General features: G+C 39.0%; 1 protein-coding gene across 1 annotated transcript in view; it reads left to right on the top strand.

Moving 5' to 3' along the window:
• HSD17B4 (hydroxysteroid 17-beta dehydrogenase 4) overlaps positions 1-26,632 on the top strand; it is an 87,854-nt gene that overhangs the window by 35,890 nt on the left and 25,332 nt on the right. Inside the window, exons 12-17 of the mRNA XM_077746265.1 lie at positions 3,299-3,402; positions 4,843-5,079; positions 8,034-8,085; positions 10,019-10,090; positions 12,839-12,942; positions 15,759-15,824. Coding sequence (XP_077602391.1) covers positions 3,299-3,402; positions 4,843-5,079; positions 8,034-8,085; positions 10,019-10,090; positions 12,839-12,942; positions 15,759-15,824 — 635 coding nt within the window. The remainder of the gene's footprint in view (positions 1-3,298; positions 3,403-4,842; positions 5,080-8,033; positions 8,086-10,018; positions 10,091-12,838; positions 12,943-15,758; positions 15,825-26,632) is intronic.

Genomic DNA, 26,632 nt, shown 5'->3' with positions numbered 1-26,632 from the left:
TTTTTTTAATAGTTTATTGTCAAGTTGGTTTCCATATAACACCCAGTGCTCATCCCCATAAGTGCCCTCCTCCATGCCCATCACCCCCATCTGCCCTCAGTTTGTTCTTGGCATTCAAGAGTCTCTCATGGTTTGCCTCCCTCCCTCTCCCCCACTATTTTTCCCCTTCTTCTCCCCAATGGTTCTCCGTTAAGTTCCTCCTAATCCTCCTATACATGCAAACATATGGTATTTGTCCTTCTCTCCCTGACTTATTTCACTCAGCATAACACCCTCAAGGTCCATCTATGTTGCTCACATGGCCAGATTTCATTCTTTCTCATTGCCATGTAGTATTCCATGGTATAGATAAACCACATCTTCTTGATCCATTCATCCGTTGATGGACACTTAGGCTCTTTCCATGTTTTGGCTATTGTTGAGAGTGCTGCTAAGAACATTGGGGTACATGTGCTCCTGTGCATCAGCACCCCTGTATGCCTTGGGTCAATTGCTAGCAGTGCTATTCCTGGGTCATAGGGGAGTTCTGTTGTTAATTTTTTGAGGAACCTCCACACTGTTTTCCAGAGGGGCTGCACCAGTTTACATTCCCACCAACAGTGTAGGAGGGGGCCCATTTCTCCACATCCTTGCCAGCTTCTAGAGTCCTCTGATTTGCTCATTTTAGCCAGTCTGACTGGCGAGAGGTGGAATCTCAGTGTGGTTTTGATTTTTATTTCCCTGATGACTTGCCTTCTGTTTTTAACTAGCGCCTGGTTTCTGTTCCATGAGCTATTAGAACTCATGATATAAGATATGTATGCCAACCCCCACTGCCAGTTTGTCTGCTGTGTTTTGTAATCCTGTGTTTGGGGTGCACGTCCGGGTGGGGGATGGTATGAGCTCTTCACCCTTTTGTGCTCTGTGCATCTACTCCCTGCCTGACGGTTCATTTCAGAGTCTTCTCTCATCTGACCAGACACTGCTTACCTCAGCTGATTTTTCTCCATTTCCCAAAAAGTTCATGTAGGCCAGTTTTATTTAGTCTTAGTTCTTTTCTGTCCAGTGAGTAGATTTCGTATTGTTTTAGCCCTTCGTCTTTGCTGCTATGTTTCTGCCCTTCTCCGATCCCCCTTCCTGGGGCCCCTGGGTGGTTCAGTCAGTTAAGCGTCTAGTTCTTGATATCAGCTCAGGTCATGATCTCACGGTTTTGGGGGTTCCAGCCCCATGTCAGCGGAGAGCTTGAGATTCTCCTTCTCTCTCTGCCCCTCCCCTGCTATCACTCTATTTAAGTGAGAAATAAAAAACTTTAAAATGCCCCTTCCAGGGCAGCTGGGTGGCTCAGTCGGTTAAGCATCAGACTTCAGCTCAGGTCATGATCTCACAGTTCTTGGGTTCGAGCGCTGCGTTGGGCTCTGTGCTGTCAGATTCTGTGTCTCCTTCTCTCTCTGACCCTCCCTTGCTCACACTGTTTCTCTCTCTCCCAGAAAAAACAAAACAAACAAACAAACAAAAAAACATTAAAAAAAAAAAAAGCCCCTTCCTGCCTATATTACCTCTCCTGACCTCAGTGCTTCTCTAGAAATTTAAACTCAGGCCCTGGATGTTCAACCAAACCTCCCCAGATATTTTAGGCTCCACTGATCTCTCTTTTAGCTGGACTCTGACCATAGCATCTGCTCAGAGCTGCTTTTGTGTCGTAAATCTGTGGTTTCTTAACTGAACAGGAAGTTCCTTTGGTGGCAGAGACTGTGTCTTGTAGGTGCTTGTTTTGTATTTGGTGCTCGGTGGGTGCTCAACTCAGGATTCAGCAAATGCTTGTTACCTGGAACTATCCAGTCATCTGTGATTTGCCACAGGAATAGACAACCAGTAAAAGACACATTGTTTTTTCTAGTGTAACTCATATCTGCATATACTATATGAAGTTTATTTTTATTTATTTTTTTAAGTAGATGAAGTTTATAGGATTTTTCTGGGAAAGATAATGATTCAGGGATATTTGGTAGACAAACCTTTTTTTTTTTCTCTCTTAGTAATTTTATATTCAGTGTTTAGTAGGAGACTATATCTTAAAAAATGACTATTCCTGTATTTTTTCCTTCTTTAATGACACTTTCCTGCCCGCGTACCCTCATTGAAATATTCATTATGCTCTCTCTCAACCAGATGATAACATGATTGTTGTGTCATTAATGGTAGCATTTTCTGTATTCCATATTTTTCTGCTTGTGATAAATTCAGCCTGTGAATAATAGTTACCCATCATGGAAAATGAATGAAAGAAAAAAAAGAAATACATTAAAAACTTTCCTCTGATGTCCAAGTTGGACATGAAAAGCTAACTGAATTACATAATTCTAAATGAAAATCTACATTGGAAGTAGAGTTAGAAGAAACATGTCACATTTTCTGTAGAACTGTTCTCGGGTTACCGATGACAGAACTAAATCCCAGAAAAATACCATAACTGGCCCAAGCCTCCTCAGTGTTTGAGCCGCATTAACTCAGGTTGCCTGTGTCTCTGTGTGTCCTTTCAGCACGTAGCAAGGTGACGTTCAGTTAAAAGTCTCCCTCTGGCCGCATTCTTAGTGGGGCGGTGAGGGAAGGATTCAGAAGCAAGAAGCTGGCTGATATCCCTGGTCACATCAGTCTGTGGTTTGCTTATAGATTTTGTCCAAGGTTAGAAGGAGGCCTGTACCTCTAAGGTTTGTTAGGTTCCAGAATGTTTGGAATCTTCTGGCATATTTGGAAGCCCCGTGAGTCTCCTTTATTAACCTTTTAGACCCCAGAACAGCAGCTTCTGAACCCTGTTTTCAGTCTATGGTCATAATGATGGTTTACTCTGGAAGAATTTTTAGTACCGACTTCAGAGCTATCACTTGAAACGTGGCGGGGTTTGGGGGATAATCTTGGCCTTGTTCCATCCTGAAGGAGGGGCGATGATGGGGAGAGAAGGGAAGTTTGTTTTTCCTTCACCAAAACTTGCAGGTCTCTGGATAAGGATCTCACTTTACAGAGTTGTAAAGTCGATCAAAGACTTTGCAAAGCTCATGGCCTCCAGGGAATCAAAACCCAGGAAGAGAATGTTGGAATGCCTTGTTTTCCATTGAAAACACCCAGTGATCTTTGGTCTATTTCAGAGTCTTTCATAATTTCTTCCTGTAATAGTCTGACCTCCTATATTCAGTTCATGAGTGCCTGTGAAGTTCCTTTGGCAGGCTTGCTTACTGTTAGAGGAATGATTATCTAGCACGTTGTTGGATTTCTTAGTCACGTCTGTAACAGAAGCATCTTTGTTGTTATTATTATTTTCTAGAATCTATTGGCAGTATAATTGAAGCTGTAAATAAAATCGATTCAGGTAGAGGAGTTTCAACAAATGATACGAGTCATGCAGCATCAGGAGGAGTATCAACATTTGTAAGTAGGAGAGAAAAGCCTAAACGCTGTGCCTTTTCTTAAGCTTCTCTGTTTTCTTTTTTTTCTTTGTCTTTTCTTTCATACAGAAATATTATTTTCCAAGCTATTAGTTCATTGTTAAATAGGAAAGATAAGTGACAAGAGTTTTCTTAAAATATGTACTAAATATTTAGAGAATTTGAATGAACATGGGGCTAAGATGTAGCCTTATGTAACTTTTACTTTCCTTTCTTTAGTATAATTGTACAAGTGTCTTTTCTTTCTTTTGGAGTATTGTTGGTAATCCTGTAGTTACTGTTTTTTCTAACTTTTTAGAAAAGGATATCTATTTAAGTGTCTCTTTTGAGTCTTGTTTTTTTAGGGAAAGCACTGATAGATTGTATTTTGGAACTGTTTCAACATCACTGCAAATAAAGGTCCTCCCACCATGTCAGAAATTCTGATAGAATGGTAGTTATAGCTCATGTGAAGTTTGCTGATTTACTGTCTCCTGTACTTAGCCTTTAAACAAAAAATCGTAGCTCATAAATAGAAAAAAGTCATTTGACGCATTCAATTTTGGTGTTTCGTGACTCAGGGCAGACATAGTGATAAAGTTAAAAATCTAATTTTAACCCTGAGAATTTGATCGGGTTATCAATATGATTTTACCCTAGAATAGGCGTTGGCAAACTTTTCTGGGAAAGGGCCAGATAGCAAATGTTTTTGACTTTGTGGACTACATACTATTCCTGGTCACATATTCTTCCTGTTTTTCTTTTTTTTTAACCACTGTTTAAAAATATAAAAACCATTCTTAGCTTTCAGCCCTTGTTTGACTCCTGTTTCAGAATGAAAGTGGTTGACTATTGGACATCATTCCTTTTTAACTTATTATCTACTTCACACATTAGCGGCACACATCCTCACTAAGTAGAAAAATACAATATCGAGTTAGATGAGAGACATTCCTAGTGAGGAACCTAAGGTAAAAAAGTCTCATTAAAACCATTCTGAGGCCATTTGCTTATCTGTTTACATTCAGTTTATACAGTAGCTCCTATGGGGCAATTCACTATCTCTATTTACGACCTATTCATTATTATTATTATTTTTTGTATTTTTGAGTTTGTAATACTTGCTGAAATAATAGGTCTTGTCACCATCAGAGACAGGAAATTTGAAAATGAGACATACAATTAGTAAGAAGCAAATTATAAAAAAAGTCCTTATCTGTAAATGAAGTTCTTTCCTACACATTTTCTAATTGTATTCTATTAAAATAAAGTCTAATGAAACAATTATGACACTCCATGAAACTCACGAACATGACATTCTATTCACCTGTCTTCAAAAGCAAAAACCAGGTACATAAGCAGTTAATAGGTTTGGAAAAGTTAAAATGCTAAGGATTTGACAAAAATATTAGTGAAAAAATAATTTTCTTTCCCTGTCTCATAGACTAGAGTCATTGGCTATAAATTCCCTCCATTTTCTTCTACTTATACGGAGCTGGAAGCTATTATGTATGCCCTTGGTGTGGGGGCATCAGTGAAGGAGCCAAAAGATATGAAATTTATATATGAAGGAAGCTCTGATTTCTGCTGCTTGCCTACGTTTGGAGTTATTATAGCTCAGAAACCTGTAATAGGTGGCGGATTAGGAGATATTTCTGAGCTTCCGGTCAGCTTGGAAAAGGTATGTATAATAAGAAACCTTTATTTTGCTTTTCTTTGGTTTCTTCAAATATGATTGATAAATCTCACATTGTGTGCGTATTAATAAAATAGCTTGTGGTGGTTGGCTCAGGAATAAAGATTTAGCTTTTCTTTTGATTTTCCTTTTTAAGTACACAAGAGAAGAGACTTAGGTGAAAGGGCAAGAAGAAAGAAGAAAACAGCAGTTAGGTCCAGTCTCACGACCCTGACATGATGGCCTTCATCCTCTCTCTACCATTTACTTGCTGTTTGACCAAGGGTACAGAACTTCCCAAAGCTTGGTTTCCTTATCTATAAGACAGATGTGATAACTCTTGCTTGATGATAGTGGTGAAGGAACAAGCCAGGTAATGAGCTGGGAAGAGTATCTGAGACAGCGAGAACAAGTGTAAAAGGCCCTGAGGCAGGTGCATACTTGGCTTATTTTTAGAGCAGGTAGAGGGCCAGTCTAGCTGCAGGATGAACCAGAGGGGCCGTGGTAGAAGAAGAGGGCCCTGTAGTCATTATGAGGACTTTGGCTTATGCTCTGAGTAACTAACATGGGAGGCTGCTGTAATGCTTTTAACTGAAGAGTGACATGACCCGGCTGTGTTCACTCACAGGCTCATTTTTGCTGCTGTGTGGAGAATAGATTATATGGGAGCCAAGCAGAAGCAGGCAAACCAGTTAGGAGTCTGTTATGGTAATTTAAACAAAAGGCTGGATGTGAGTCAAAGGAAAGAGGAGTCATAAATGATATTTTTGTTTTTTGTGTTTTTTTGTAACTGGGATGAAATATATGCATATATGTCTCTATACATTATTTATAATCAATCATATAATGTATTTAGTATGTATAGTAGTTACATAGAACATAGTAAGATAGCTATATACAATTACTTTAAGGTGGGGATGGTCAGGAGTTGGCTTTGGACAGATCTGAGATTCTCTTATACAGTCAAGTGGAGACGAAAAATGGGCAGTTGAATATTTGAGTCTTGAGTTTGAGGGGAGAGGCCTCACTAGGGTTCTTGGACTTTAAGTGATATTTGAAGACCCAAGACTAGATGAAATCACATAACGTGTGAGCGTAAGTAGAGAAGAGACTGGGCTCAGGGACCCTACAAGTGTTGAGAGGTTGAAGACATGAGGAAGAATTGGCAAGGGAGATCGAGAAGGAAAGGCTGGTGAAGTGTGAGCTCTGCCGAATACCAGGAGAATGTGGTATTTTAGAAGCAAAATGAACAAATTGTTTCAAGAAGGAAGAAGTGAACACCTGTGAGAACACCTTTGAGGTGAGGCATGTTTCATTTCTTGGAGTCAAGGTTCAGGGATAGCTGTTGAATCCTAGAGCTCTGAGCCAATTTCTGTGCCTTTGGTGATTCGAGGACCCATTGACTGGAGGATCGATTAGCCCACTGCTGCTCTGCATCTGTGAGAACTTTATGTATCTGATGAATTGGGAGGGAGGCAAGAGATATGGACCAGGCATTTTGTTGTTCTAGTAACTGTCCCATGGTATTTGCTGCATACAGTTCTGTTTGGATACATGAAGTGCAAACAGTTAAAGCAGATGTTTCAGAATTCTGCACTGTTCTTGTTCAGAGTCAGGAGTTGGAAAATATGGTGTTCAAGATCTGTGGCCAGAAATAATGGCCCTTTGAATTGAAATCCCTGTCTTCCCAGCCTCGAGTTTCCAGGCCATTAGATACAGTGGGCCATCCTCCATTTGTCCCATTTTTTCCCCCTTCTGGGTCCTGAGGAACATAGAATTAAAGGTGTCCCATGGCAGTGGGGTGTGGTCATTTGAATATGTGGGTCAGGTTTTGTTTTTTCTGTCCTGTTATTTTCCTACAAATATTGGTGTATTCTTGCTTCCATACATTGAGGTCAAATGGCCCTCGGGTTGCACAATGTCCTTAGTATCTACTGATAGATAATTTATAAGATGTGTCTGTGTCTATATCTGTATCTATAGGAAACTTGTAAGACTACACTAAGAAGATATTGACAATGATAGTGCTTTTACTTTGAACATGGTTTTAATACTCTAATGTTTTAGTTGAGTTGTTTGTATTTGGTATATGTGATTTGAAATTCATTTAAAACTTATTTTGTTTTATTTTATTTTTAAATACTTTATTTTTGAGAGAGAGACAGAGACAGATACAGAGCAAGAGCAGGGAAGGGACAGAGATAGAGGGAGACACAGAATCTGAAGCAGGCTCCAGGCTCTGAGCTTTTGGCACAGCAGGGCCCAAACCCACTAACCGTGAGATCATGACCAGAGCCGAAGTTGGAGGCTTAACTGACTGAGCCACCGAGGCGCCCCAACATTTTTTTAACTTGAGAGAGAGAGAGAGACAGAGACAGAGAGAGAAGGAGAACGTGTGTGAGTGAGGGAGAGGGGTGGAGAGAGAGAGAACCTTAAATCTTAAGCAGGCTCCTTGATCAGCACAGAGCTCAATGCAGGGCTCGATCCCATGACTCTGGGATCATGATCTGAACCAAAATCAAGAGTTGGGGTGCTTAACCGACTGAGCCACCCAGGTGCCCCCAATTTATCCATTTTGATTCAACAGATATATGTTAAATACCCACTATGTTCCAGGCACAGTGATAAGCACTGGAAATATAGCCTAGTTTAGTGTTTGCATCAGCAAGTGATCCATAATTAATAGTCAGTAGGGATTTTTGAATGTCAAGAAAGAACACATAGATATCTTTTCTGCTCCTAAAGATCTGACAGTCTTTAAATTGGGAGGCTGATTATTTCTGAATAAGATTGATTATGATTATGATTAAGAAGTAGAAGCCAAACTGAGACCCATAATTTGGGGGGAGTAGTGATGTGAGCGTGTGGCCAGTGAAATATCACTTGTGATTAGCAATATTCACAGCAGAGCTTGTGGAACAGGAAAGTCTGCTAATAAAATTTTGTTCACCCTAACATAGGTTCTCCACGGGGAGCATTACTTGGAGTTATATAAACCACTTCCCAGATCAGGTGAGTTCTTGATACACAGATTCCTTAGTCATACCCTGATTTTGTTTCCTGACTGATCTTCCAAACTGTGTCATTGTGTTAAACTGGCCTAGAGTGACTTAAATAAGTCATTTCACAAGGCCTGGATGTGTTTGATGGGAAGCATAACCTGTTTCGGTGACCTTAAGCTTTGTCCTTTAATAGTGTTATTTAATAAATTATTTCAGAATACTAATAATGTATCTCCAATGAGGTATGTGTCCTTAACAACTGAAAAGGAGTCTCTGCTGTGATTGTGTGTTCTAAACTGAGTAATTGTATATAAGCAGCTATGATTCCTATGAATGATGGTTTTTGGTTCCTTTCTCAGGTATTTATGTCAGTAGCAATTTTCATAAAGCAAACTACAGTAAAAGAGAATTTTTTGTAATTAACTTTTCCTGTTTTGGAGTAAGTAAAATCAAGTCTGCCTTAATAATGAATTTTCTTTTTTTCAGGAATATCCTACTTGTTCAGTAAAACTGCTTTTCTTATTCTTCCACTATAATTTGATACATTTGTTTCAGCGCTCTAATGTCAGCATACCGTCTAATTAAATACTGACCAAATAAGGTGGTAAAATACAAAAAACATGCCTATTTATTATTTCACCTTATGTAACGTGAAAGTCAGCAGGTGGCTAGAATAGAATCCTCCATTACTGTTTTCCCAAGTCTTTTTATTTGACCAAAAAATTTATGAGATCATTATTGTTTAAAGCCGAATAACCTTATTTCAGTGTCACAGCGGACGTTTTCACACAGCTGTTTTTATCTGAAGCCTTCATCACACATCCGCTGGTTTCCTGCCATGTGCAAGGAAGGCAGAGTTTTCAGTCCTAGATACGTTTTCTAACCTGGCTACCTACTGACCCAGCCTGTTATCACGTCATAGGACGTTACCTGTTATTTTAAATAAAACGCAGTGTCGGGATCCCCACCGTGGAGGTTTTGTGTGCACGCATGCGCCGTGTGAGCACGCATGCACCATGCGCACGCGGTGTGGTGGTGGCGCCGGTGGCCATGGCGGAGGCCTGCAGGCGCCCTCTCTGTGGCCTGTGCTAGCCAGCCTACCATGGGCTCCCTTGAGAACCAGGGTTATAAAGGAAGTAGGAGTGTATAAGGGAGATTCCTGCCCTTAGGGATTTTAAATACGAAGAGAGAGACGCAGGGATGTACCCCAAAACGATTACACCTGGAAAGTGATATGAATAGGTGTGGAAACTGTTTTTCTTAATTTCTCGTACCCCCTTAGCCTCAAATTACGTTTCTCATGAATTATTTTTCTTCAGTAGCTTCTGCACGTTTTCTTTAAGGACTTTTAAAGCTGCCTCTCTAATAAATATGAACATTTCAAAATTTGAGATACTTATGATTTGGAACCTCTTTAGACTGCAGAAAACTAAGGTATGACTGCTATTTATAATCTTCCCATAAAACCCAGCAGGTGATGAGACGCAGGACCATAAGCATCAGGAGACTGATGTCAGCGTCTCTGTGTCTCTCACTGATTTTGTCAGCTTCAGTGTTACTGTCAGAGGCCGAGTGACCCCTCCTGGGTGTAAAAAAAGAAGCATTAGACAGAGAACATGAAACCTAAAAGCATCGCTTTGTGTGCATTGTGAACTAGACCATGATCTAGTTCAGGATATGCTGGTCTCCAGATTTTCTGGGTTTTAAAAGTTTGATCTTCATTATGTGTCTAGTTGATGTTTCAAATGTAGTGACTAAGGTATTCTCTTTCCTTTTAATGTTGAATGACTCAGCAGTACCCTGAAAACTATTTCAAAGCATAATTTTGTAGTTTTGCTGAACTTACAGTGGAAATTTTGTTAAATCTCTCAGGTCTTAATATAATGACCTTATGTTCTTTTTAAAACAGAAGATTGATTGATTAATTTTGCTGTTCATTTCAGGAACCCTAAAATGTGAAGCTGTTGTTGCTGATGTCCTAGATAAAGGATCTGGTTTAGTACTTCTTGTGGATAGTAAGTCACTTTCAGTTATTACAATACTATTGTTAGATCTACAGGTCTTGTGTTTGTAACATGATGCTTCACCATAGAAACTGATCAGTAAGTTCACATTCATCTTTCACTTTGTGAGACAGCAAGATAAAGATTAGCGTTCTAAAACTTTATAAGCTCTTAGAAAATAAGTGAGTATTGGGAGAAGGAGCAAGTTGGCGTAGAGGTGGGAAGAGTGGGTCATTTTAGGGGATTTGTGACCACATGACCAGAGCACAGAGCTGCAGACTGGAGCTGGTGGAGAGAACATAGTGGTGCCTGGAGTTCAAACTTGGCAGGAAGCAACACATTGACAGCCATCACTGGATAATTGGGCTGTATTGTAGATACTTAGGTTTTTGTTAGCTCTTTGGAACTTGGAACATATTTGACCTCTCAATCATTTTCATAAATGGTGGCTAAGTACCTAATGTTGTGCATTCAAGCCTGTTGAACCCAAATGTGGTTTAATCACCACAGCTATATTTTATTTGCTGTGGGAGGGAAAAAGATTACAGTAGTTTAATAAAGGTTGACATACTAGTAATTAGACATCAGCTCAAGATACATTGCTTAAAATTTATGTATTCTCAAGTTTAAGAAGAAATAGATCTTGGGGCGCCTGGGTGGCTCAGTCGGTTAAGCATCTGACTCTTGATTTCAGCTCAGGTCATGATCTCATGGTTTGTGAGATTGAGCCCCACATCAAGCTCTGCGCTGACAGCATGGAGCCTGCTTGGGATTCTCTCTCTGCCCCTCCTCTGCTCCTGCTCTCTCTCTCTCAAAATAAATAAATTAACAAAAAAAAAAATCTTTAAAAAAAAGGAGAAATAGATATCTAGCGTCAAAAATTTTGGAAATAGAGTGGGAAGTTTAGTATTTTCTGATAGTTGGAATGCAGGCTTCATCATCTTTGTTCTAAATATATAGAAGTTATATGTATATATACTGTATATGCTACTTGGGAACTTGCTTTATTTTTACTACATAATATGTTGAGGACATTTTTGATGCTCGTAAATATTCTCCTACTACATTGTTTGTGTTAGCTCACAATATTTCATAGTATGTCTTTTCTTTTCCTCTTGCTGTCTTTCTTGTCTTCCTCTTCCTCCTCCTCCCTCGTCTATTTTAGATTTTTGTGTTTTCTTGTCATTCCAGAAGTTGGTCGAGATTTGACTGAACCTATCATAGTTTTCTTTTTTTTTCTTTTTTTATTGTTACTATTTTTAAGTTTATTTATTTTGAGAGAGAGAGAGAGAGAGAGTGGGGGGAGGGGCAGATAGAGAGAGGGAGAGAGAGAGAGAATCCCAAGCAGGCTCCACGCTGTCAGTGTAGAGCCTGACATGGGGCTCAGTCCCACGAACTGTGAGATCGTGACCCAAGCCGAAACTTAGAGTCAGGTGCTTGATTGACTGAGCCACCCAGGTGCTCCTCTCCCAGTTTTCTTTTACTCTTCTCCCCGAGCTATGGAACGTGTGACATACCACAGAATGAAGTTTCTGCAGTAACCTTAGCTTTCATTTTTATTATTTTCTCTTGACCTGCTTCATTTATTTAACTATAGCTTGGTATTGGGTAATAATGTATTAGAATTTGTAGACAAATTGCAAATGAAATCAGATGTCCAGTTTCATGTTTAATATAGATAAAAATCTTATTTTAAATACAGATTGCCATGACCTTCCTTATTTTTTGTTATAATTAGATTTTTTCTTTAATATGCAGTTCAAAGTCATATTTCTGATTTTCTAGAGCTGGAGATAAAGATAGTACACTCTAACTAGGAAGTTAGTAGAAAGAGGGACAGCTGTCCTACATTCATTCATTATTTGCTTACTTACTCACTAATTCATATCATTTATCATTACTCATTAATTTAATAAATATTGGTTAGGTGCCTTTTCTCTCCCAGGTACTATTCTGATTGCTGGGAATATGATGGTGAGCAACTCACCCATGATTCTGTCCTCCTGAAGCTTATGCCTTGATCCTCACTTATTTCTTTTTTTGTATTTTAGGTTCTTTTTTTTAAGTATTTAAAAAAATTTTTTTAATTAATTTATTTTGAGAGAGAGAGTGAGAGCAGGGGAGGGGCAGAGAGAGGGAGAGAGGGCAAATTCTAAGCAGGCTCCATACTGTCAGCCCAGAGCCTGACTGTGGGGCTCGAACTCATGAACTGTGAGATTGTGACCTGAGCCAAAATCAGGAGTCAGATGCTGAACCGACTGAGCCACCCAGGCGCCTGCCCCCCCCCTTCTCTCTCTCTCTCAGTATTTATTTATTTATTTTGAGAGAGCGCGCAAGCAGGGGAGGAGTGTCTGAGCCATGCAGACGCCCCTCCAGGCTCTTTTTGAGTCCTTTGGCAGAATGTGTGAACGTTTGAGAGTGTGGATACCTGCACTGTATAGTGGGGTTTTGTGAAATGTTTGAGATGGCAAGAGTTGAGATAGGATAGGCAGTTGGGGAGGCTTAAGAAGAGGTGAAAGAAACTGCTGTTTCATAGTCAAGGAAGGGTATGTGAAGGTCCTGTGCACTCTGCCTTCTAGACACCGGTAATGAAGGAATTAAAATGATGCTTTTAAACTAAACAGACTCTAACTTATCAGACCTTCTAGTGACTAGATCTTGTCTTTGAAACTTTTAAAGGAATTGCTGATCATGTCTTGGTTAACTGGTCATGTCTTTTGATAATAACTTCCTTTACTTTTTCTTTGATTTGCTTTTCAGTCTATTCTTACTTTGAGAAGGAACTTGTATGCTATAATCAGTTTTCTGTCTTCTTCGTTGACGGTGGAGGCTTTGGTGGAAAACGGACGTCAGGCAAAGTCAAGGTAAGCTATGGCTTTAGAAGCAAAATAATAGGGGTACATAAGTATCCGGGTGTATGTTTTGAACTTCTCATATTACCATATGTGTGATTTGACAGAGTAGATCCTCAGTAATTCACGCTTCTTTGAATCAGAGTATCCTTGAATTAACTGGAAGTGCTACTTATGTTTGAATATTTTAATATATAACACATGGTATATAGATAAGTTTGGCTGACATAAGTCTAATGTACCTGAGATAATTATGGGAATGTTTTTACCTTCTTCTACAAACTTTGCATCACCCAGAAATCTTTAGGAAAGCCCAACACATGCGAGTAATCCTTGTATAAAAAAAAAAATCTTCATTCATTAAATGACTTAAGACGATTGTGTTAAGACAATTCTAGTTACTCTTTAGTTTTCAAATTCTGTCTAGAAACACTTTTTTCTAAAAATATGTTTTAACTTGAATGTTACTTTTAACTTGGCCTTTACTTCTGATTTATTTGAGGTAATGAGATTATAATGTAGCAAATATTCTGGATAAGTGAAGTACGCTTAAAGCAGTATTGAGAAACTGCTTCTGGAATGATGGTGTGAGGAGTCCCCTGGACCCTCTCCCCAGTGAGTCAGTCATAACACCTGACTGAAAACATAAGTCATAACATAACAGGTCTAAGTTAAAACAAAAAGAAAAACATTTAAAGTGGGAATTGTCCTAGGGGCACATAGTAAATTAGGAAGTATTTATTCAAGAAAGTCTTTATCTTGATAAGAACACTGAGATTCTGTGGCATCAGAAGCCACAGTCTTCTCCTTTCTCCCTGGTCACCCCGCTCAGCATAATGGCAGCTCCAGTCTAGGCATGTGCAGCCCAAGCACAGGATCCCTTGTCCTTGCTCCCAGAAAAGGGCCAGGCTGGCTTCCCAGCAGGAGCAGCTCACCGAATTTTCTTACCCCCGCCCCCTGGCTTGTGTTGTTGAAGCTCTGTTCCAGATTGAAGTGGCTAAGAGTTACAGCATTCTCATTCTCTACCCAGCCTCCATGTGCTCCACCCATAGTGGGCTGAGAAGACTCAGGGACCTAATCCCTTTTGCTCCAACTTGCCCACAGGGTGAGGGAAGCTGAGGAGGCCAGAAGCTATTACACCCGCCCAGCCCAACTCCTTGTAGAGTGAGTGGGCCACTATCTTCATCCCTACGTCTCCTGCAGTGGAGTAGAGGTTATGCCCAGGGGCTGAGGCAGGCTGTAATAACAGAGATCTCTGAAGCTCTTCCCAAGGAAATGGACTCATCTTGGAATAGAGTATTTGGAAATTCAAAGGTAAGGGTGCCCACAGATGCTAGGTTGTAAATAAACAACCTCGAGGAGCCTGGTAGCTCCATGAGAAGAATAAGCTAACAACTAGCCCACAAGAAGTTCTCTAGAGAGAACCATGGAAAGAGAGAGCTAAGAAGAGCCTGCATCGGATCATAACAAAGACTGGCCTGACCTTAACTGGATTGGACTGTAGAGTGATTTATGCCCCAGGGCATTATTGAAAGTAATAGAGCAGTCACCTGGCAATCAGTTGAGCCTAATAGTTGGTTATGATACCACCTGAGGCAGACACTTGAGCAGAGAGGTCCTGGAAGGCAGTCTCTGAGAACGCTGGTAAACCCACGGTCCTCATCCCAGGGTAGCTGACTCTGTTCTTGCCCAAGGCTCTAGCTCTGAGGAGCAACACCAGAAGCTGCTCACTATTGCAGAAACAGACGTAGCTGAAATAATGTAGCCAAAGCACCACACAAACAAACAAATCAATAGTAACCACAAGCCTGCTAGGGGATAGGAGGTCAGTATCCAGAGTTACTGTAATAGGTTATCTAAAATGTCCAGTCATCAACAAAAAATTATAAGACATGCAAGAAACAGGAGCACATGACCCATAGACAGTAAAATAAACCCAGAACAAAACAGGCAATAGTAACTGCTTTTGAGAGGACTTCATAGACAAAGACTTCAAAGCAGCTCTTGTAAGTGTGTTCACAGAACCAAAGGAAAGCATGCTTAAAGAGGTACCATGGCAGACACTCATCAAGTAGAGAAAATCAATAAACAGAAATTATGTAGAAGAACCAAATAGAAGTTTTTGGAGCTGAAAGTACAACAAGGGAAATGAAGAATTTTCTAGAGCACTCAGTAGTAGATTTGAACTGGCAAAAAGAAAGAATCAAAAAGTTTGAAGATCTTTCTCTCTATCTTTCTATTTATCTATCTATCTCCAGAAACAAAAAAGATGAAAAGAAAAAGAATGAGAAGTCTTAGTGAAATGTGGAATACCTTAAGTATAACAATATGCATGTAATGGGAGCACCAGAAGGAGAGGGGAGAGAGAGAGAGAGAGAGAGAGAAAATAATACAAAGGAGTGATGGTTTTGCTGAAGAACATTAATCTACACATCCAAGAATCTCAACCAACTCCAAATAGGATATAGATGGAAAGAGACCCACACCCTTAGTAAAAAGTACATTTAAAGATTAAATCAATATAGGTGGGAATTGTTTGTCTATTTCTTATAGTTATTATCACCTTTTTTACTGGGAAAAGAGTCTTTATCTCTTTCTCTTTGGCGGCTCAGAGACTGGATCTGGTTGTATAATTCCTTTCGTTAAACAGGCTCATTTCAGGGAAATCACAGCATAGATGAGATTTCAAATGTTATCTCCTGAACAGAAATATTTTAAAAACTGGTTTATCTAACTTGCAGATTTTGTTGTTCATCAAATACCAGCTTGAGTAAAGAGAGTACCAGTTACTTTGTTAGTGTTTAGCCTATGATGTTTTTTGATTTCAGGAAGCTGTAGCTGTGCCTGACAGGCCTCCTGATGCTGTGCTTACAGATACCACCTCACTTAATCAGGTAAGATTGTGTCTTTGAAAAGCGATGAAGCCACCTGACCGCTGGCTCTTGAATGTGTAACTCTTGATATCCTGTAGTTTTGTGAGTCTAAACATAGAGGCTTTGTCCTTGAACGTCACAGAGATTAATGGCATATTTCCATAGTTGGAATCCGGTCTTTCTACATTTTTGCTCATCACATTTCTTCACCATTTCTTAAAAGAAAATTTAGAATGACTTTTCATGTGTCATTTCAGGAAGCACCCTTCTTTGCTGGCCACTGCCTAACTTAGTAGTGAAGAATTTCATTCCAGCCCTAGTGAGCAGGTTGAGAAGAATTAAAAGGTCACCTTTTCCTCTTTCAGGAAAGAAAGTTGAACTACATTGCTTGGGAACAGATTTAAAAAAAAATTTTTTTTTAATGTTTATTTTAGAGAGAGAGAGAAAGCCAGTGAGTGAGTGGGGGAGGGGCAGAGACAGAGAGAGAGAGAGACACAGAATCTGAAGCAGGCTCCAGGCTCTGAGCTGTCAGCACAGAGCCCGACCCAGGGCTCGAACTTGGCTCATGACCTGAGCTGAAGTCAGATGTTTAACCAACTGACCCACTCAGGATCCTCAAGAGCCAGAGTTTAAACCACATAGTCTGACATCAGTAATGCTTCAGGAAAGCAGCTTTACACTTACAGTAATGAAATACTTTTGCTCATTCAAGACAGATCTTAAAATTATAGTAATGTGATAGGCCACTTTCTTCTTCTTATTTTAAGTGTTTACTTGTTTTTGAGAGAGAGAAAGAAAATGCAAGTGAGGTAGGGGCAGAGGGAGAGGGGGAAAAAGATCCAAAGCAGGCTCCATGCTGATAGCATAGACCCGATGTGGGGCTCGATCTCACTAACAGTGAGATCATAACCTGGGCCAAAGTCTGATGCTTAACGGACTTGGCCACCTAGGTGCTCTGTGATAGACCATTTTCTATCAGAGTTAATAACATCTGTTTATAGACCTGATTTTTACTATAAAGAAGGAGATAACATACTTTCTTTCTACCTCTTTTATTTTACTGGATTTTAAAGATGCTGGCAGTTGAATCTCAACATAAAGCATTTTCTTCATTAGTTCTATTTCTCTTCATAAACAAAACTGCCATTAAGAAGAATGAACTTGCATGGCTAGTAGTTTGATACTGATGCCAAAGAATGATGAAATTTGGAAATGTAGTACTCACATCAACTCATACCTGGGAAAGGAAGTCAATAAAAGTTCTTATTAAATTACTTTATCATTCTTCTCAATGATATTAGGCTTCTTCTCAATAACTTGATGACAACTAAATAACATGCCTGTTTCTCAGCCATTAAATTGTGTAGGAAAACCAAAATAATGCAGCAGTCTAAATGAAATGAAAATGGCAATTATTATATAAACTATATCAAAGTATAACCACTCAGAGTATGTGATTGTATAGCTCTCATATATCATCTAAATAAACAATTACTAAAAGAAAGTCCATACTTAGAAAATATTATGCAACAATATCTACAAGAGTAAAATACATAACTTGTGAACCACTGGGTCCCACAATCTTGTTTATATGTCAGCTATATTAGGAACCTAGAATTTATCTGTATATGAGGAAAGGTTCAGGTGTGGAATCTAGGGTTAGTACAGTATGACAGTTAAAAAGCTCTGGAGTCAAGAAGACCAATATATTCCTATCACTACTAACAGTATTAAGAAAATACTTAACCTTGGTATGCCTCAGTCTCCTCATCTGTAAAGTGAGCATAACAATACCTACACCTCACATGTTTTTCTTGAGGATTAAATGAGATGATGTTATAGAAACAATTAGAACAGAATCCTACACAGTAAGGTCCTATGTAAACAGTAGCCTGGCAACTGGACAGAAGTGAGAAGGAAAAGCATTTTCCCCTTCTTTTCTGGGTACAAGTGGGAGGTGTCTTTTTACCTCTTACTGTATAATCCTTTCCTATCATCTAGCATCACTCTGCTCACCTTGTGCCCAGGGTGAGCAACCTTTTAGTGTAGATTCCTGCAGTGATTTGTCACCCATGGTGTATCACACTCCAAAATAAATGAACTCCCTTCTCTCTCAATTAAAACTTCTCTCCTGGGAACTAAGTAATCCAACTTGACTAAGTTTTAAAAATACATCAACATTCTGACATATTATGCTTATTAACCCAAACCAATCACTAGTAAAATATAAAGCACTGAAACAAAATTAAAATTTAGACAAAAAAAGCCAGACTAGCCTNGAGAGAGAGAGAGAGAGAGAGAGAAAATAATACAAAGGAGTGATGGTTTTGCTGAAGAACATTAATCTACACATCCAAGAATCTCAACCAACTCCAAATAGGATATAGATGGAAAGAGACCCACACCCTTAGTAAAAAGTACATTTAAAGATTAAATCAATATAGGTGGGAATTGTTTGTCTATTTCTTATAGTTATTATCACCTTTTTTACTGGGAAAAGAGTCTTTATCTCTTTCTCTTTGGCGGCTCAGAGACTGGATCTGGTTGTATAATTCCTTTCGTTAAACAGGCTCATTTCAGGGAAATCACAGCATAGATGAGATTTCAAATGTTATCTCCTGAACAGAAATATTTTAAAAACTGGTTTATCTAACTTGCAGATTTTGTTGTTCATCAAATACCAGCTTGAGTAAAGAGAGTACCAGTTACTTTGTTAGTGTTTAGCCTATGATGTTTTTTGATTTCAGGAAGCTGTAGCTGTGCCTGACAGGCCTCCTGATGCTGTGCTTACAGATACCACCTCACTTAATCAGGTAAGATTGTGTCTTTGAAAAGCGATGAAGCCACCTGACCGCTGGCTCTTGAATGTGTAACTCTTGATATCCTGTAGTTTTGTGAGTCTAAACATAGAGGCTTTGTCCTTGAACGTCACAGAGATTAATGGCATATTTCCATAGTTGGAATCCGGTCTTTCTACATTTTTGCTCATCACATTTCTTCACCATTTCTTAAAAGAAAATTTAGAATGACTTTTCATGTGTCATTTCAGGAAGCACCCTTCTTTGCTGGCCACTGCCTAACTTAGTAGTGAAGAATTTCATTCCAGCCCTAGTGAGCAGGTTGAGAAGAATTAAAAGGTCACCTTTTCCTCTTTCAGGAAAGAAAGTTGAACTACATTGCTTGGGAACAGATTTAAAAAACAATTTTTTTTTAATGTTNGGGGAGGGGGGGGGGGGTACAGAGAATCCGAAGCAGGCTCCTGGCTCTGAGCTGTCAGCACAGAGCCCGACAGGCTCGAACTCACAGACGGCGAGATCATGACCTGAGCCAAAGTCAGGTACTTAACTGACCAAGCCACCCAGGTGCCCTGGAAACACATTATTTTATGCCAGCTTTAGTGGACACGCAAAATAAAGCATCTTAGGAGGGGTAGATGATTTAATGTCTTTTTCTGGGCATAAATGATTTGTTTTCTGATGGAGGAGATAAAATGTCCTATCAGTTGACAAATTCCGTGAGCATGCAGAATCTTTCTTATTTAAGAAACAAAAGGTAACCATAAAGATGAGAAAAGCCACTTTGTGTTTGAGAGTCCCCAGAGATTGTTCCCAGGGTGGCTAGAGGACTAACCACGCAGATACAGAACGAAAACACAAAGCTCTGAAGATATGCTGTGAGGTATCTCTTGTAATGACAGCAAATTATTTATAAAGTTTACATCATTTTTGATGCTAACTTTGATATGCTTGATATGAGAAGTTCCACAGGATTTCTGTTTGCCAGCAAATAGAAATATAATTTCATGAGCCAGAAAGCATTAAGATTGGTACATATTTAATTATATTTTTTTCCTGGGCTTGTATAACCAGGTGACAGAGAGAAGAACACTTTTATCCAGAGATGAACTTTTGCCTCTAAATGTTTTGCCCATCCCCATTTCTTATCAGTTTGTTAAGAATGCACTCATATTTGTGTTTAATTAAAGTTTCATAGTAAAATTAATTTTATTAAGGCACTAGAAAGAACAGAAAAGGGCTTCATGGTTTCATGGTTCAGAAAACCCAGCTGTGCTCCCTTATTATGTTGGGAGTTACCAAAATGATGAAAGGTACCTACTGTAGATAAGAGAAGCTGAATAGTTTGCAAAGCTTGAATTTCTACACACAACAAGTAGAGAGATTTTTTCCCCTTTTTTTTCAGAGAAGTAGGACTTTTCGTTCATTTTCAGTGGAGTTCTCCTTTGCTGTGTGACAAAGGGCAGTTTTTAAGTTAACAAATATTTTTTGTATACGTAACGGGCACCTGTCATTTGACAGAGCATTTTGGTCTCATGGAGTCATTTGAAAATCTCATGAAAGCACCTTCTGTTTCTTCAAAAGCCATCTTTCACTAAACTTTGCATAAACTCCAGGGACTTTATGGACTGTTTTAAACTGAATCTGTGCTATAAGAGATAAAGATCAAGTGGGAAAACTGTGATCAAGAAGCTGAAAGACACTCAGATACTCAGGATATAAGTGTCAGAATAACTAGGGCACCTCTTCCATGCCGTGAGTGATTAAACACATGCTTTGAATTGCTGAATAAGTGCTGTGGACATTCACAGAAGGGATACCCACAAGGGAATGGTGTTCAGCAGGCGTTGGTAGGAAAGATGGAACTTAGCTGAACCAAAATGGCGTATAGATAGTCTCTCTTTACCAGAGACGTAGGGCTTGCAGTTTGGCTGGAAAGAGGGTAAGATGTAACGAAAGCTGACTGTAAGAGAAGAGCAGAGCATGGTGGTGTACAAGGAGTAAAAACTGGAGCAGCCACACGACAGAGAAGTGGGAGATGGTCGTGGATGGGTAGATCTTGCAGGAGGAGTGGAAGTAAGGAAAAAATTACACCATTATAGCGTCAGCTGTATCCTGGGCTTTAAATTAAGTCAGTAACTTTTCAATCACTAAGGAAGCTGGCAACCCTATTTTTAGCCCTATCGGTATCACTTCTGGGATAATCTGTTTATCATGTCCTTGGGGGAATTTCTTCATCTTCAAACTGGTATGAAGTAATAAGTGTCCTTTAGAGTCTTTTACAATTAGTAAATAGAAAATTCATTTTTGTAATCTAGAAATGCTAAAGAATAAATAGTATTAGATGTTAGGCTTTACAGTTGGGGGAGGAATGAAAACAAGTGTCTGTAGTTTCCCAGATAGTTACTAAGCCACTTATTAACAGGATTTTAGCTACTCTCATTTTTTAAAAATTATTTATTTATTTATTTATTTATTTATTTTGAGAGAGAGAGAGAGGAAGTGGGGAAGGGGCAGAGAGAGGGAGAGACAGAATCCTGGCTCAGAGCTCAAACTCACAGTGAGATCATAACCTAAGCCAAGATCAAGAGTTGGATGCTCAACTAATTGAGCCATCCAGGTGCCCCAGTACTGTCCTTATTAAATAAAGTTAGTTTTTGACATATTTGTAATTAATTAGTATACTATCCTTTAAAATATTTTTTATTAAATTACAAGGTGTATTATAAGTGCTACTTTTTTTTTTTTTTAATGTCTTTCCGGGTTGACTGGGTGTTCCTTCTGCCTTTGCTTATGTAGCTGTTCTCAGATGGTGGCTGGGCAGGGCCAGGAGGCCCAAGACACCATCTTTCCTAAGTTTAGGGGCTTCTTGTTGACTTTCAGCTGGAGTGCCTCTAACTTTCTCCACAAAGCTTCTTCATGTGGTATCTCCTCTCCCAGGGCCTTTCTGTATGGCCCTCAAGGGGACTGATATGTGTTTAGATTTCTGGAGCTCTTTTCTGTGTAGCTTCCTCCTCTTCAGTACGTATACATTCTAGCTGCATAGTCTCCTGGAACTCTGAGCTTTCTCTCTTTAACTCAGGGAGACATTTTTGCTGTGTTTGTGTTTCCTTTCTTGCACTGCAGTCTGAAAAGTGCTGTCAGAGAGCTGTGGCTGTCTTGTTTGTGTCTCTTCTATCAAGAGTCCTAATCTCAAACTGCTTACTGTGTAACATCTAAGAACAGTGCCTTCCTATTGACCTTAAATTTTTTTTTCCTAGTTGTTGGCAATAGAAAAGTACTCTCTCATGGCCAGAAGTGTAGATCATAAACCTTTTCATATGCCCTTGGTATCTCATTTTCTCACTTATTACCATACGGTTTTTCAGTATTTATTGTTGTCTTGTTTTTTTTTACTTGTTTCCTGTANTAGCTTCCTCCTCTTCAGTACGTATACATTCTAGCTGCATAGTCTCCTGGAACTCTGAGCTTTCTCTCTTTAACTCAGGGAGACATTTTTGCTGTGTTTGTGTTTCCTTTCTTGCACTGCAGTCTGAAAAGTGCTGTCAGAGAGCTGTGGCTGTCTTGTTTGTGTCTCTTCTATCAAGAGTCCTAATCTCAAACTGCTTACTGTGTAACATCTAAGAACAGTGCCTTCCTATTGACCTTAAATTTTTTTTTCCTAGTTGTTGGCAATAGAAAAGTACTCTCTCATGGCCAGAAGTGTAGATCATAAACCTTTTCATATGCCCTTGGTATCTCATTTTCTCACTTATTACCATACGGTTTTTCAGTATTTATTGTTGTCTTGTTTTTTTTACTTGTTTCCCGTATTAAAGTTAAAGAGCCTATTTTATTTTCTTGTTTCTCTCTCCCTTTTTTTCATCTTTTGAGATGCATTAATTTTACTTTTTCAGAGCATTTAGCATTTATGGATTCTTCATCTACTCTGTTCCCCATCTGTTTTTGTCATAGATTTGAAACTGATTGTATCTTTCTTTTTTGCCAAACCTTCCCCCATCACCTCCTGTTTGGATAAAGCCCCTCCTGTGGTAGGCCCCAAGAAGGGCTCATGTATATAGTGTTCCTTTGGTTCTTGCTTATTTAAAACTACTTTTCTATACCTTGTATATTTGAAGAACAACTTGGCTGGATATAAGATCTTGAGTTTCTCAAAAATGATGTTCCACTGACCTTGCTTTATGTGTGGCTTTTGAGCATTGTGAGGCCAGTCCAATTATCTTTCTCCAAGTTACTTGGTCTTTATTCTTGAGGCTCTCAGGATTTTTCTTTATCTGTTTTCTTTACCTTTAAAGTCAAATAGTTTTACTAGGTTATGTCTCAATGTTGCCCATTCCTGGTTAATGACCCCATGTTGCTGGTAGACCTTTTTAATAGGTATATTTGTATAGTCTTTTATTCTTAGAAAGTTTTCTAGGATTATAATTAAAATTTTTTTTTAAAATTTTTAAATTTATTTTTGAGAGAGAGAGAGAAAGACAGAGCACAAGCAGAGGGAGGGGCAGAGACAGAGGGAGACACAGAATCTGAAGCAGGCTCTAGGCTCTGAGCTGTCAGCACAGAGCCTGACGTGGAGCTCAAGCCCACGAACCATGAGATCATTACCTGAGCCCAAGTAAGCCACTCAAGCACTCCTAGGATTATAATTGTAAATAGTAGTTCTCATTCCTTGTTTTGTTTTTCTTCTTCAAGTACTTCAATTATATATGCATTGGATCTTTTTTCTTCCTTGAGCCACTTTATCTCTGACCTTTTTTGCTTCTTTCTTGGTCTCATTTCTTTCATTTCCTTTTCTTTTTTTTAAGTTTATTTATTTATTTTGAAAGAGAGAGAGAACAAGGAGCAGGGGAGGGGCAGAGGGAGAGGGAGAGAGAAAATCCCAAGCAGGCTCCATACTGTCAGTGCAGAACATGATGCAGGGCTCGATCTCATGAACCATGAGATCATGCTCTTAGCTGAAATTAAGAGTTGGACAGTTAACCGACTGAGCCACTCAGGTGCCCCATCTTAGTCTCATATTTGTTCTCTTGGGTTTTTTTTTTTTTTAATCTCTATTTCTTCTATACCCCTTATTAAATTTTTATTTGAATATGTTTTCCTTTAGGCATCTTACAATTTATTTAGTCTTCATTTCTGATAGGATTTCCCCCCTTCCTTTTGTTTCCGGAGTTTAATTGTATCTTATTTCATTCTTTCATGTTTGTTGTCCCTTGATGTTTTTCTTAGTTTTTGAATTTTAAATTCATGGTGTTTGTTTCATGTCCCCAAAAGCTTGAATGTTGTGTTAGTTTTCTTCTCTTTGGTAGTTGTTTTGTTTGGGGAGATTTCATTTGTGGTAATGTTTTGGTTCTTATTTCCTCTTTTAGTCTTATGGTAGCTTCATAGAGATGGAGATTACCCACTTGTCTGCAGTTTGAGGGGAAGATTGGTAGTTTGTGATGGTTTACAGGATTCTGTTATTAAGGAATTCAAGATTGCCCTCTTCTGTCAGTATGGCGAAGGGCATTTTCTTTGAGAGATGGCTTTTTTGGAGCAGGACATTGTTGGAAACTGTTTTACTGAAAACATTTTATTTGTTCTTTCTGTTGATCTGTGTGCTATTTTCTGGAGCCTGTGAGGATTTGGGAAGCACAAATTCCTGATCTCTTTTATTTAGCATTTAATTTAACTTAAAGATACAATTTTTAAAAATAAAATTAAGAACTAATTTACTCATAGGTAGAAGATACTCCCACTCACATATAATACACAAGTAAGACGATTTATAGCTATTTTTCTTAGTTGTGTGTGTGCATATTTGCAAGTCTTAGTGATTTTTTAGCGAGACAGAGGTGAAATAAAACAAGCTTTTAGCTTTCCTTCTGAACTTTAAAATATGAATGTCCCTCAAAATATTCAGAAAGTAAGCCTTGAACACAAGGGTTCCTTATTGTTTGGAGAATGGTTATTTTGCTTTATGATTGAATTTAGTCAAACATGCAATTACTTGACGTTAGTCATGTCTCATGATGGCTCTTTTTTTGTCTTTGCTTTCTCTGCCATCTATAGGAGGCAGTGCTGTCATTGAAAGAGTATGAAAATTCTCGGGGCAGCTGGGTGGCTCATTCGGTTAAGTGTCCTAATTTGACTCAGGTCATGATCTGATGGTTTGTGGGTTCAAGCCTGGTACCAGGCTCTGTGCTGACAGCTCAGAGCCTGGAGCCTGCTTTGGATTCTGTGTCTCCCTCTTTCTCTGCCCCTCTCCTGCTCGTTCTTGCTCTCTCACTCTTGCTCTTTCTCTCGCTCTCTCTCAAGAATAAATAAACATTAAAATAAAAGAAGAAAAAAAGAAAAGGTAGAAAAGTTAATAAATGTGGAGTGCTTGGGGAGCCTGAGTGGCTTAGTCAGTTAAGCGTCGACTTCAGCTCAGGTCATGATCTCACAGTTTGTGGGTTCGAGCCCCACATTGGACTCTGCTGACAGCTCAGTGTCTGGAACCTGCTTCAGATTCCGTGTCTCCCTCTCTCTCTGCCCCTCTCCAAATCACGCTCTGTCTCTCTAAAAAATAAACATTAAAAAAAAAAATTCTCACATTTGAAAATGAAAATTCTCACATTCCTTTAATGGGATTTCTTTAGGAGAATTTTTTTTCCCATTTATAGGAATCTCTCTGGCATAGGAATACTGGTACTAATCTGAAAACTTGGCCGTCCTACTCTTGTACAAATGCAGTCGGGGACTGACACTGGCCTCCTGGAGCTGTCTCAGGTGACCTCAAGGAGACATCAAAAGCAGCAAGAGCCAGAGAACTGATTAAACAGAGACATGAAAGCAGTATTTTTAAACAATCAGATATATAGAAACCTAATGTATTTTAAGTTTATTTGTTTTGAGAGAGACAGAGACAGTGAGCGGGAGAGGGGCAGAGAGAGACAGAGACACAGAATCCTAAGCTGACTCCACACCCAGTGGGACTCGAACTCCTGAACTGTGAGATCATGATCTGAGCCCAAATCAGGAGTCAGTCACTTAATTGACTGAGCCACCCAGGTGCCCCGAAACCTAATGTATTAAGATGACCTAAGGGTCCATCTTGTGTCTCTGTGGAATCAGAAAACGTTAATTTTTACATTCATAACACATATACCTTGTGACATTCACGTATTTGGAGAACTAACTGCTTGCAAGCACACGTTCCCCTCCCCCTGGAGCTAACATGCTGCAGAAGGGACTCAGGGCAAACGGAAAGACTCTTTCCCGGGTTGGAGTCCTCAGTAAAACAACAAATAAAGCTGCTTTGAGGTCAGCTTTCTTCCAGTCGACATACTGTTGCTCATACCTTTTAAAATAATAACAATAGGTCACATTTATTGAGGTATTAATATTCATTATGGGTAATGCTTTCTAAAAGGTTTATCAAGTGAGCAAATTGAAGCTCGGGGTGGTAGGGAAACTTGCTCATTAAAGGAAGAGCTGGATTTGAACCCAGCTGGTATCAAAGCCATGATCTAGCTATCATGTGTTGGACAATTTGCCCTTCAGACTCTGAAAATGTATCTTTGTTTTCATTTGTATGCAACATAGTGATATATATTTGGCTAATATTTTTATCGTTTGTAAAGAGCTTTTTAAATATTATCATTTAATCCTCCAACATATTATGGAAAATCTTGCAAGTCACCACTGTAAGATAATTGTTGATTTGATTTACTTATTTTTAGAGGGTAATATAAAAGTGATAATATTGAGCAATTGAGGAAATGAATAATTTATGCAACTATTATATGGGGTGATGGAGAAGAGAAAGAGCTTATTAAAATTGTACAAAGCATATTAAAAAAAGGACATTTTCCTATGCATTATAGAAAACGTTTTCTATAAATAAAGTCTACTTAAAAGGAATAATAATTAAAAACAATAAAAACCCAGTAATTAAGAAAGTCAGATATGCTGACATGATTAGTCTTTATGCAACACTTCCATAGTCTTGGAAAGCTTAACATCGCAATCGATGAGAGTGGGCAGAAGTATTGAGGCAGATACAAGGGGATCAAA

This window comes from Crocuta crocuta, unplaced genomic scaffold (genome assembly GCF_008692635.1).
Source record: "Crocuta crocuta isolate KB4526 unplaced genomic scaffold, BGI_CrCroc_1.0 scaffold218, whole genome shotgun sequence".
In the NCBI taxonomy this organism is placed as follows: domain Eukaryota; kingdom Metazoa; phylum Chordata; class Mammalia; order Carnivora; family Hyaenidae; genus Crocuta; species Crocuta crocuta.
This window is presented reverse-complemented; position numbering and strand designations above follow the sequence as displayed.